This window comes from Macaca fascicularis, chromosome 13 (genome assembly GCF_037993035.2).
Source record: "Macaca fascicularis isolate 582-1 chromosome 13, T2T-MFA8v1.1".
Classification (NCBI taxonomy): Eukaryota; Metazoa; Chordata; class Mammalia; order Primates; family Cercopithecidae; genus Macaca; species Macaca fascicularis.
In genome coordinates, this window is record NC_088387.1 from 118,706,196 (window position 1) to 118,720,145 (window position 13,950).

At 44.4% G+C, this 13,950-nt stretch overlaps 1 protein-coding gene across 24 annotated transcripts in view; it reads right to left on the reverse strand.

The window, feature by feature from the left end:
* TRAPPC12 (trafficking protein particle complex subunit 12) overlaps positions 1–13,950 on the reverse strand; it is a 104,884-nt gene that overhangs the window by 33,395 nt on the left and 57,539 nt on the right. For 14 of the 24 annotated variants that reach the window (XM_045369862.2, XM_065527471.1, XM_045369863.2 and 11 more), the window contains one exon: positions 5,228–5,340. The exons of the other annotated variants lie outside the window; for them this stretch is intronic. In XM_045369862.2, coding sequence (XP_045225797.2) covers positions 5,228–5,340 — 113 coding nt within the window. The remainder of the gene's footprint in view (positions 1–5,227; positions 5,341–13,950) is intronic. 24 annotated transcript variants of the gene reach the window in all.

Here is a 13,950-nt window from a genome sequence, read left to right on the forward strand (position 1 = left end):
CCTGAATGCTCTGCGCTGACTTGATCACTATGGGATGAAAACCTTCCGCCACCCTCGCTTGGTTCTTGCGCTACTGTTTACCCCCTTCTGAAGCATTTGATTCTACGGTCATTCCTGACCTCCAGCCTGGAAAAACTACTTTGAAGATCAACAACAGATGCCATGCAAGCAGTGAAAACAAATGGGACAGAGTTCTTTGGGGAATATGAACCAAATACCTGCTTTCTTTCTAGAAACAACTATCTCGTTTTGTAGAACATCCTTGAATTAAGCATCTCAGATCAGCGTCAAGGCTCTGGGCCAGTCAACAGCCACCGACTGCAGCCCCAGCACTGGCCTCCGCCTGCTCAAGCGCCCCCAGAAGACCTGAGAGGAGGGGCCATCCAGGACTCCAGGGCTCGGCCTGGGTATGGCCGGCTCCGGAGTGGTCACTGGAAATTCTCATGCAGAATGGCGGCGGTGGCTCCCCCACTGGGCAGCTTCCCTTAGCAGCCTGAGGTGGAGCTGAAGCCCAGGGCCAGAGGCGCAGACCAAGGAGGGTAAGCTGCGGGAGGAGGAGCTAACGGAAAATGGCACCAAAGGAACTAATGTTTAACATTCTAGACTCATTTCTTTTCACTCTGCTTGACTCTCCTCACCCACTGGAAGAGCTCACAGTTCCCTGAACCGACTGAGAACAGTTTTTGGCAGGAGCAAGTGCCGTCGGGATTGCTAAAATTTCTGGAACTGTTCAAGTGACGCTTAACACCAAACTTTAGAGCCCCTGCTTCACAAGGCAGCAGAGAAAAGTCTGTATTTGGAGGAAAAAACCCCAATCCTGATGGTCTAATTCCCAGAGAACCGTAGACTGGTGCTCAAGGGCGAGGCTTCTGGAGCTGTGCGGTGGGGCTCAGCCAGGCTCGCTCGCTGCCTCACTGCAGTTGTCTGGTGGATACTTCCCCTCCCTAAGGCCACCTTCCTCATCTGGGAACCGAGGATAGTAAAGTCACCTGCAGCTGCTGTGGGCATTAGTAGGTAATCAACATGATGCATTCAGCACACATCCGTGCAGCGTTAACACGTGACAGCACCTCAGTGCTGGGACACACAGTGCGTGTCCCAAGCAGAGCTGTGTGTGTGCGCGTGTGGTTTGGGGCAGGTGTGGTGAATGCTTTAAACAAGGCACAAAGAGCAGTCCACACAGGGAGCGGTCTCGCTGACACATCGTTAGTTTAAGACTTCCTGAGGATTTCCTGGAGTTGCGAAGGTCTGGGCAAATCAGAACAGTCATGCTGGAGAACCCTGGAGAGTCTCTGGTCTGACCTCTCTCTTTATTCACTGGTGGAGAGCAGAGAGGATCGAAGGCCACACCAAGCTGTTCACTTTAATCCACCAAATCAACACTGGCAGAACAGTGGTGGGCTGGCTTTTAGTATTTTCAGATTTTTGCACTATGGTAGAGTTTGGACATTCATTCCCTCCAACTCTCATGATGAAATGTGAGCCCCAGTGTTGGAGATGGGGCCTGGTGGGAGGTGTCTGTTTCCTGGGGGTGGAACCCTCATGGGTGGCTTGGTACCCTCCCTGTGGCAACGAATGAGTTCTGGCTCCATTCATTATCTTGGGATCTGATTGTTTAAAAAAACTCTGGTGCCTCACTCGTCCTCCTCCTCTTCACTTGTCACTCTCATTCTCACTGTGTGACATACTTGCTTCCCCTTTGCTTTCTACTAGGATTAAAAGCTTCCTGGCCGGGCGCAGTGGCTCATGCCTGTAATCCCAGCACTTTGGGAGGCCGAGGCAGGTGGATCATTTGAGGTCAGGAGTTTGAGGCCAGCCTGGCCAACGTGGTTAAGCCCTGTCTCTACTAAAAATACAAAAATTAGCCAGGTGTGGTGGTGGATGCCTGTAATCCTAGCTACTCAGGAGGTGAGGCAGGAGAACTGCTTGAACCTGGGAGGTGGAGGTTGCAGTGACCCAATAGCGTCACTGCATTCCAGCCTGGGTGACAGAACCAGACTCTGTTTCAAAAAAAAAGCTTCCTGAGGCCTCACCAGAAGCAGATGCTGAGATGCTGACACTGTGCTTCTTGTACGGCCTGCAGAAGTGTGAGCCAAAATAAACCTTTTCTTTATAAATGACTCACCCTCGGGTATTCCTTTATGGCAATGCCAAATGGACTAAGACACACTTCTTGAGTAAAGAAATTCGAGCATGAACACAAACTGTCCCTGTTTAAATTCTGGATGATCATGATGTATTGGTGATGGCTGCAAACCTAAAAGGAGCAGGTGAAACAAGCATCGTCTACCAAACTGTAAACTCACTGAGGGCAAGGCTGTGTTCTGTTCAGTCCCCAACTGCCAGCGTGCAGCACTCAGTAGGTGCTGAATGGACATTTGCTGCATGAACAAATGAACAAGCTTCAGTTCAACACTGAACCAGTCACAGAAAGGTTAAGAATGCCCACATGCTGCCACAAGCCCCTAATGTGCAAGGAAGTAAGCAAGGAAGTTGGCAACGGTGCTTCTCCTGCGGAAGGTAGTGGAGAGGCCCCACATGCTCCCACGAGCCCTTAATGTGCAAGGAAGTGACCGAGGAAGTTGGCGACGGTGCTTCTTCTCCTGCCAAAGGTGGCGGAGAGGCAAGGCTGACTGCATGGTCCCGCCCTGGGTCTTTCTCTCGTGGTCCAGGCATCCACCAGCTGTGCCACAGTGCAGCTCTCTCTCTCAAGAGGGTGTCAAATTTTAAGTCAGCATATAAAGGAACACATAGTAATTACATATTGAAATTAACCATGAAAATCTTTTAAGGTGAAGACCAACACACATCTTTTCATAAATCCAACTGCTTGTTTTTCTTCCAGGATTAGAACAAATTGCGATTTCCTCAATTAAGTACCACAAGGAATGCTGGCTTATATTTGGATCATGCCATAGAAAAAATATGTATCTGTAAACATGAGAGATGCCTGAAGTGTGGTGATGTATTCACACGCTGAGAGGCAGGTGGAACGGTAGACTAGCGGAGGGAACGAGAAGCATGAGTGGCTCTCTCACTGATGGTGGCCCCAAGCCCAGTCAGCCTGAGAGAAATGTTCCTAGGATGTGACTGCACTGATCCTTCTGGTTTCTCCCCAACCCCTCAATGCGTAGCTGTCAACTGCTGTTGCCTGGAAGCCCCCGCAAGAGTCTCAGGAGGGCCCAGCCAGCAGAACACAGGCTCGAGCCCATCTCAGGCATCAGTCAGCGGAAGCACAGGGGTCTTCTGAGCAGATGTCAGTTGACCCCGGACAGCACTGTCCTTCCTTGGAGCAGAAATGCTGGTGCAGAATGAAGAGAGGACTCTCGGTCCTTCTCCCTTCAAACGGGACACATTACAGTGATGGAGGCAGGCGAGTGATGACGAGCATGGACTCTAGAGCCAGACGACTTGGGTTCAACTAATGTGATCCTAAGTTGGCTAACCTCTCCATGCCTCAGTCTCCCCATCTGTAAACTGGGATAATAACATCTCCTTCATACGGTTGTGATAAGGATTAAATGAGTTAATGTTGGAACTCAGAGCAGTGGCTGGCTCATAATGAATGCGACAAAGGAGTCTGTCGGGTGGAGTGGGTGCAGGTGCCTGGAGCAGCTGTGTGGGAATTTCCTGCTCTCTGCTCCACTGTCCCTGCTGCTTCACAGCTAGTGCTAAGTGGCTCCCCTGATCGCTACACTGTAGTATACAGTTTTTTTTTTCCTTTTTTGAGACAGAGTCTTGCTCTGTTGCCCAGATTGGAGTGCACTGGCTTGATCTCGGCTTACTGCAACCTCAGCCTCCTGGGTTTAAGCGATTCTCATGCCTCAGCCTCCCGAGTAGCTGGGATTACAGGCATGAGCCCCTGCACCCAGCCTGTAGTATGCATTTAAGAAGCATAATACTGAAATAGGAAATACTTTAGGACCAGGAAAGCTGACTTGCAAAACTACTTCAACTAACTTGGCTTTTCCATCCACAATCACCCTATGGCCCAGGATTTTCTCTCTCAATACTATAAAGATTTCCTACAACGTGACATGGAGGATAATGAAAAATTCGTGTACAGTTTAGAAAGTCACTGATTTAGAATTTCCCAATTTCAAGTTATGTGCTTCCGATTTCTGTAAATAAAATTAAACCCCGTTTTAAGATTCAAGAAAAGTGTTGAAATGTAAAACAGTTGGTAACATGATTCTCCATCAACAATTTCTATACTATATATATAGTATAAAAAGCAAACAATCTTTTTATCTTGTAAGTTATGGTATTAAAAAAATGGAAGTGGGTGCAAAGCCCAGGGCGATGAGGTGCCTAGAAATGCCTGATTTTCTCCACAGACAAGGAGGGCCCCTTCCTTCCTCGCTAGGAACACTGACGACACCACCGTTTTGGAACTCCACAAAACTTCCATCACAACAGCTGGGAAGTGAAAGCGGGAATTCGACAAGAAGAATCTTCGTTTTTCCAAAAATCATACTATGCTGCTGCTCCTAAAAACTGCTTGTTGTTGTCGTTTTCAAAGTACTTCCGCATACCTTATGTCATTGAACCTACATAGGACCACTGTGACGTGGGTAGAAAGGCAGGATCATTCCTAATCTGAGATGAATAATCTCTAACAGCCCGTAGACAGCAAAGTCTCTGAGTCCCACATTTCTTCCCAATCTCAGTTAGTGTAATAATGTGCCGCTTTGGTGGCTCCCACATTATCTGTGACTTCACAACCGAGAATGAGTCCAAAAACACTCTGACTCTGCCTTCGCAGTCAGGATCGTGAGTGACAGTTGCCGTAATGCAGTACCACTTACTTTGATTTGAAAGCTTAAACCATGATTGCTTTCAGTACTGCTCCGGCACCACCTCTGTCTGCACGTGGCAGGTGCGTGTGAGCACCTGTGGGACACAGGAGTGGTCTGGCACACTGACCTTGAAGTTTGAGCCGGCGGCCTCGGCAAGAAAGGGGCCCCTGCCTTTTGGCTTCTCACAGTACCAGGCAGTACGAATTACAGGACTTAAGCTCTGCTAGAAACTCTGACCATCCCTAAAAAATATTTCACAAGAGCCATGACTACCAGGCCACACAACTGGGTCACCTAGCCTTCTGAAGGCAGAAGCAGCGATGGTGCACGGGGCAGGATGGGCAGGGAACACCCCAGGCACGTCCTGTGGGGAGGGCGTGGAGGGCGTGTTCTCCCTGTGGCGGGGGAAAAATGACAGCGCCACCTACCTTGCTGCAGACGGTCTTCACCCTGTGCAGTCTATCCAGCGACTCCTGTGGGTTCCCCAGGTACTGCTGAAGCTCCGCGTGCAAGATGCGCATCGAGAAGGGGACCATGGAGCCTGGAATCCAATCAGCGCTGAGTGAGTTTGTTTGCCATAACTGAGCACGCAATCATACTTGGCACACTTGAAGAAGGCGTCGCAGATGTCCCAGCAGAAGTGATGACAGATCCCTTTATTTCTTGTGAAGTATTTAACGGTGTCAGCTATAAAATACATGCTGGTTTTCTCTGTGGAGCTCTATCTATGTATGTCTAGACAATTATCAGAGGAGACAGGTGGATGACACCACGATTTCCATAGCTACACTGCAATCATTTAGAAACGATCCCAAAATGAATGAAACAGTAGAGACCACCAACCCCTCCTCCAATAAAAGAAAAACCTGAATGCTCAGATATTCTTTAATATTTCTTTAGTTTAGCAAGCTCGAATGAAGGTTGCTTAGGTTGGGTTCCCCAGAAGGAGACCCTGAAGGGAGAAGCTGTAAGCCAGCCAGTGGTTCTGGCCAGTGGGGAGGAGGGGAAACTGAGCACAGGTGCATCTCAGGCCTGGGCCCTGGGAATGGGCCTCCCACTGGATTCCACGTGGCCTTGGAGCCTGCGCTCTGCCTCTGAGCTGTCTCAACAGGAGGCAAGGGAGCTGGACTTGAAAAATCTATCACCCAGAGCTGCCTGGTTACGAGTGTGCTAAGAGGAAGAAGCCCAAGAGAAACCACCTTTATATCATATCACATGTGGCTGCATCATCTCTCAGGGTAAGGTAAACTTATTGTTAATATTGTGTTCTCTTCTAATAGGATTCGGAATTTGATCTGTAGTATGTATACTAAGTAGATAACAATCAGCAAAAAATCAAATAGCATGCATTGATTATAAATGAGATAAAGAACAGAGAAATGCCAGCAGAGGGCAATCACATGTATTCAGCAAAGTGCTTTTCAAAATAGGCCTAAGTGATGAATATTCGGATCTGGAATATAGTCTGAAAGACGGTGAGGAAACACGCGTGTGACTTCTGCAAGCCACTTAACATCTCTGTGCCTCAGTGCATCCATCTGTCTATTCATTAACCATTACTGAGAATGGGCCACAACCACACTGAAATGAGCTTTATGGTTATGGTCTTTAATAAGAAAGGTCCAAAAAGAAGACAATGAAAATTAAAGAACACTATGGAAAATAGTTTTACTGTGATGATAAGCTGGAGAAAAGAAAGATAACAATTATTGAAATTAAAATGTTTAAACTTTCTTTTTTGATGCCACTAAATAATTTCTGTATCTCAAGAGAATGTCTGGCTGAGCTTAAGTTACAACCTGAGTCACTTCGGTTTCCCAGAAATAAACATTTCTAGACCATCAGTATAATGACGCAGGGGACTGGCCTGCAATGCAAGTCATATGTAAGTCACGTCACTGTGGAACCAGCCCAACATGGTAAGTTATATGTAAGCCGTGTCACTTCCATCCTTCTGTCTCAAGTAGAGAAGGGGCCAGAATCACTCCTATGTGGCTGATCACTTAACTCAAGGGAGAGAATAGCTCAAGAACTCTTCAAGCTCTATAAGGTAAGCACAGAAACAAACCCCTACTGGAAGTTCTCAAACCCAACTTGGGACTAGATGTTAATACTCCGCTCTCAATTTACAGACTGGCTGTTAATACTCCGATCTCAATTTATAGACTAGCTGTTAATACTCCGATCTCAATTTACAGACTGGCTGTTAATACTCCATTCTCAATTTATAGACTAGCTGTTAATACTCCGATCTCAATTTACAGACTGGCTGTTAATACTCCGATCTCAATTTATAGACTGTTAATACTCCGATCTCAATTTACAGACTAGCTGTTAATACTCCGATCTCAATTTATAGACTAGCTGTTAATACTCCGATCTCAATTTATAGACTGTTAATACTCTGATCTCAATTTACAGACTAGCTGTTAATACTCCGATCTCAATTTACCGACTGGCTGTTAATACTCCGATCTCAATTTATAGACTAGCTGTTAATACTCCGATCTGGAATACAGTTTGGTAGATGGTGAGAAAACAGGCTGTGTGACTCCTGCCACTTCACCTGAGACAGTGGCAGAAAGTTAGCTGCCCCTTACCCTGACAACTGCCCATGGACATGGGGGTGCTTCTGGATGTAAAAGCACATGTGAAAATATTTTGAACAAAGTGAAAATAAAAATACAACATCAAAATTTGTGGGATGCAGCAAAAGCAGTGCTGAGAGGAAGCTTTTTAGCATTAAATGCATATACTAGAAAAGAAAGATCTGAAACCAGTTCCACCTTTGAAAACTAGAAGGAAAGAAAGAGCAATATAAGCCTAAAGTAAGCAGTAGAGAATAAAATAATAATAATAAAAATATAATAATAAAAATTAGAGCAGAAATCAGTGAAACTGAAAACAGGAAATCAATAGACAAAATCAACCAAACCAAAAACATATTCTTTGACAAGACCAATAAAACTCTGACAAGACCAATAAGCCTCTCCCCAGGCTAGTCAAAAAAAGACAAGACATAAACAACTAGTACTAGAAGTGAAGGATTATTACTGTGGATCCTACGGACAGTAAAAGAATAATAAAGGAATATTACGAACAGCTCTATGTCCACACATTTGGTAACTTAGATAGAAAAAGAAAAACCTTTCCAAAAAAGCAAGCCCCAGACCCAGATGGTTTCACTGTGAATTCCACCAAACATTTATGGAAGAAATGATATCAGTTCTCCACAATCTCTTCCCGAAAACAGAAGCAGAGGAATACTTTCTAACTTCTTATATGAGGCTGGCATTACCCTAATACCAAAACCAGACAAAGATGTTACAAGAAAAAAGAATATAGACCAATATGTCTCATGAACATAAATGCAAAAATCTTCAACAAAATTAGCAAACTGAATCGAAGAGAACTGAAGTCAACAAAAAATTAGCAACCAAATCCAACAATGTATAAAAAGAATTATAAACCATGACCAGACAGAATTTATTCCAGGTATGCAAGGGTGATCTAACATTCCAAAATCAGTTAACATAATCTACTACATCAAACAGGCTAAAGAACAAAAATCTTATCCATAGATGTAGAAAAGCATTTAACAAAATCCAGCACCAGCTCATGATAAAAACTCTCAGCAAACTAGGAATAGAGGGAAACTTCCTCAACTTGATAAAGGACATCATAAAACAACTGCAGCTAACAACATACTTAAGAGTGAGAAACTCAGTGATTTCCCCCTAAGATCATGAATAAAGCAACAATGTTCCCTCTCATCTCTTCCACTGAACATTGTACTGGAAGTTCGAGCTAATGTAATGACAAGAAAAGAAAACCAAAGGTACACAGAGTGGGAAGAAGGAAATAAAAACTATTTGCTTAAAATGACATAATTATGAAGAAAAATCTCAAAGAACAAAAAAACTTCTAAACTAGTAAGTGTTTAAAGATCACAGGATACGAGATCAATATGCAAAAGTCAACTGTCTTCCTAGATACTACCAATAAAAGATGGGAATTTGAAATTAAAAACACACTATCATTTCCCATATAAATAAGTGAAATACCCTAGGTATAAAATGGACAAAATAAGCACAAGAGCTGTAGGAAGAAAACTACAAAACTCTGATGAAAAAATTCACAGAGCTGAAAAAAATCAAGAGATATTACACATTCATGTACAGGAAGACAATACTGCTAAAACAACAGTTCTTTACAACTTGACCTACAGATTCGATGCAGCCCCAATCAAAATCCCAGCAAATTATTTCATGGTTATCAACGAAATGACTCTGAAGTTAATATGGAGAAGGAAAACACTCAGAATATCCAACACTAAAGAGAGCAAATCTGGAGGGCTGAGACTGCCCACCTTGAGAGCTACTCGAAAGCTACTGTAAAAAGACTGGGTGACTGTGTGGTCCTAGAGAAAGAACGGACAAATAGATCTGTGGCCCCGAGCAGAAAGACAAGAAATTGCTCCTCACAAATATAGTCAGTTTGATCTGTGACAGACGAATAAAGGAAATGCAATGGAGAAAGAACAGGCTTTTCCAAAAATGGTGCTGGGACAACTGGACGTCCACATGAAAAAAATGAATCTAGACACAGATCTTACATCTTACACAAAAATTAACTCCAATAACAGACCTACATGTAAAGTGCAAAAATTATAAAACTTTTACAACAGAACACAGATGAAAATCTAGGTGACCTGGGTTTGTTGATAATCTTTCAGATACAACACCAAAAACATAATCCATGAAAAGAAAAAAATCAGTAAGCTGGACTTCATTAAAATTAAAAACATATGCTCTGTAAAACGTAGTATTAAAGTAATGAAGAGACAAGTCACAGATAGGAAGAAAATATTTGTAAAACACCTATCTAATAAAGAACTTGTATCCAACGTATACAAAGAATCCTTAAAAATCAACAACAGGCCAGGTATGGTGGCTGATGCCTGTGATCCCAGCAGGTGGGGAGGCTGAAGCAAACTGATTGCTTTTTTTGGTTTCTACAAAAAACACAAAAACTAGCCAGGTGTGGTGTGTGCCTACAGTCCCAGCTACTCCGTTGGTTGAGGTGGGAAGACTGCTTAAGCCCAGGGGCTCGAGGCTGCAGTGAGCCATAACTGCACAACTGGACTCCAGCCTGGGCGACAGAGTGAGACTCTGTCTCCAAAAAACAGACAATAAGAAAACGAATAACCCAACTAATAAATGGGCAACAGATCTGAACAGACACCTCACCAATAAAGATTTATCAATGACAAGCATATAAAGATACTCATCATCATATGTCATTAGGGAACTGCAAATTAAAACAATGAGATGACACTATACACCTATCAGAATAGTGAAAACTCCAAAAAATGACAATACCAAAGGCTGGTTGAGGATGTGAATCAACAGGAACTCTCATTCATTGCTCTTAGGAAAGCCAAATAGTATGAAAGCCTTGGAAGATGCTTGGCAGATATTTACAAAGCTAAGAATACTTTTACCATAAAATCCAGCAATCACAGTCCTAGGGAGTTACCCAAGGATTGGAAAACTTGTGTCTACACAAAACCCTGCAAAAGAATGTTTATAGCAGCTTTATTCGTAATTGTCAAAAACTAGAAGCAACCAAGTTCTATTCTTCAACAGAGGAACGGATAAATAAGCTGTGGTATATACACACAGCGGAATATTATTCAGAGATAATAAATGTACTATCAACCAGAAAAAGACAGTGGAACCATAAATGCACATTCCTAAGTGAACGAAGCCAACCTGAGGACCATACACCGTATGATTCTCACTATAAGACCTTTGGAAAAGGTGAAACTATGGAGACAATGGAAAGACTCCAAGTTCCCAGAGGTGGTGGGGGGTTAATCCAGGGGTGATTTGGGGGGGATCAATCCAGGGGCGATGGGGTATTAATTCAGGGGTGATGGGGGATTAATCCAGGGGCGATGGGGGATTGGGGGGATTAATCCAGGGGTGATGGGGGATTAATCCAGGGGTGACGGGGGATTAATCCAGGAGTGATGGGGGATTGGGGGGATTAATCCAGGGGTGATGGGGGATCGATCCAGGGGTGATGGGGGATTAATCCAGGAGTGATGGGGGATTGGGGGGATTAATCCAGGGGTGACGGGGGATTAATCCAGGGGTGACGGGGGATTAATCCAGGGGTGATGGGGGATTGGGAGGATTGATCCAGGGGTGATGGGGGATTAATCCAGGGGTGATGGGGGATTAATCCAGGGGTGATGGGGGATCGATCCAGGGGTGACGGGGGATTAATCCAGGGGTGATGGGGGATTGGGGGATTAATCCAGGGGTGATGGGGGGTTAATCCAGGGGTGACGGGGGATTAATCCAGGGGTGATGGGGGATTAATCCAGGGGTGATGGGGGGATTAATCCAGGGGTGATGGGGGATTAATCCAGGGCTGGTGGGGGGATTAATACACAGGGCAGTGAAACTATTCTGCATGACACTACGATGAACACGGAATGTCATTAATTTGTTGAAACCCACAGAATGGACAACCCACAGAGTGAACCCTAAGGTAAACTATGTACTTTAATAACAATGTACCGATATTGGTTTATCAATTATAATAAAAGTACTGTGCTAATGCAAAATTTTTTTACTTACTAGTAAAAATGCAAGATGTTATTAAAAATTGTGAAGAAAGAGGGTATATGGAACTCTACTCGATTTTTCTGTAAATTACAAAAAGGGAAGATAAACCTAACTACACATATAATTTAAAATATAATAAAGATGGTCTCTCCGACGTATTAGATGGAAAATGGAGTTTTTAATGAGCGTGGTTCAAATATGGGGGCTGCCACATGAAAAAAGATAAAATCAGATCCATTTCTTTGGGGTGAAGGACTGTGTTCTTGGGATCTCAAATTGAAACTTAAAATATGTATTTTTTTTGTCAGAAATACTATTAAATATAGTGGCCAGCTATAGCTGAAAGAGTAATATTAATACTTGATTAAAGGTACATTCCGACCAGCTGCAGTCTTGTCACCTGTGTCCTTGTCAGAACTTCAGAATCTCAGGCCCTGCCCAGACCTGCTGCATCAGGGCCTGCCCACCACAAGAGGCTGGGTGACTCCTGCGCACGCTGAGATGGAGAAGCACTGCTCTAAAACAGTACCTCACTGATGTGAAATTAAAATTCGCTAACTCAAAGGTTATCAGGTAATATCAATTATATTTTTCTAATGTCTCAAAATGCACACTGACCTTCCTTAGGATCAAATTAAAACAGGTAATCAGTAGTATACGCTGCCTTAATTATAACAGGTAATCAGTACTACATATAGCACATTCATTACATATCACACAGGAAAATGTCCCTCATTAGATATATATTGTTTCCTTGCTACCTCCACCCTTTTAAAAACCACACAGGCGTTTAAAGCCTAAATGGGGGTTAAGGGAAAAGAAGGTGATGAAATTCTGCCTGAACTTCTGTGAGGCCTTGGGGACCAAACGCCTGCTTGTACCTGTGGACTCCGCACTGCTGGAGCAGGTGGAGTTGAGCTGTGGTCAGATCCTCCTCCTCCAACAAACCTGACTTCCAGGTTCTTTTCAAATCTCCCACGTGCTAAGGTGCTCCCATTGCTACTGCTTTTGGGAGGTGGGGAGGATATTTTTGTGAACAAAATTTATCCATTTCTTCCTTACATCTGGGGGACATATTGAATAAAATCACAATTAAAACTAGCACTAATGTAGCAAAATCCTTTCAGAATTAAATTTTAACATTTTAAAAAGAAAATACATTAATGTTATTTAAAAAAATGATAATGAGCCCTTCCCCTGCCCCCCACGGAACAGTTAATAACTCAGCTGGGCACGGTGGCTCATGCCTGTCATCCCAGCACTTTGGGAGGCTGAGGCGCGCAGATCACTTGAGGCTGGAAGTTCGAGACCAGCCTGGCCAACATGGCGAAAACCCTGTCTCTACCAAAAATACCAGTATTAGCCGGGCGTGGGGCGCACGCCTGTGATCCCTGCTACTTGGAGGCTGAGGCAGGAGGACTGCTTGAATCTGGGAGGCGGAGGTTGCAGCGAGCCGAGATCGCACCACTGCGCTCCAGCCTGGGCGACAGAGTTAGACTCCATCTCAAAAAGAAGAACATAAAAACCACGGTAACTCAAACTTCTGAGCATCCTCGTTCCCACGGAGGGTGATCGGCTCCTCCTGCTCCACCGGCCAGTCCCTCAGTCCAGACGGAAAACTGCAGCCTGAAGGGGACTGCCTGGGGTTCTGTGGCAGGGAAGAGATGGCTGGCTGTGTCCTCGTTATGGTGGCACTATTCCCTCACGCTGCCACCTCTCCTTGTAGATACTCGGTTATCAAGTAAACAAACATTCCCTAATCCCAATTCATCCAAAGCTGCCAACATACGGCCACCAGGCCACTTGGCAGCCGCTCTGCAAAGACCGTCAGCTGGAAGCTCTGGCAGCATCCTCTAAGCAATCCTCTCTCATGCTTCCCTCAGTGGGAACCTAAAAGCTGGGCCCTCCCCAGGTAGATGCAAAACCAAGAATGACAGTAGCGGTGATCCAAGCCGGCCAGGTTCTTCCTTAAACACGCTGTCATTGTTTGTGCCTTTCCTAGCAATACCTGGAGCAAAGTGAAGACTGATGTGGAGGAAGATCTTCCTCCTCATTGACTTGTATCATTGAAAAAGTCTCGCACAGGTTAAAAATCTTAAAAGAATAAAAATCCGAAGGAAAACCATATCTACAACTTCATATGAAAGAGAAAAACGTAGGGAATTAAATCAGAAAGAAAAACACCCCTTCCTAGAAAAAATAGATGGATCACAGAATGAAAACAATACACGGAAGCAGCTGGAGAAGCCGCCTGTGTGCTCCAGGTAGGGCGTGTGAATTTCACTGAGCTGACGTTTACTCAGCAGCTCCTGGCGCTGGGCAGGAGGGCCTGCACCCTGTGCACACAATGAGAGCTATGGGGTCCGCGAGCTCGAGGAAACCACTCCCCTCTTCAACAAGATACATACAGAAGCTGCTTTGGTGTAATTCATACTTTTGTCTTAAGTAAATGCACATAAAAATACCTTTAAGCTGATTCTCTCAGTCACCAAACCTAGCCCCTGTCTCTGAAG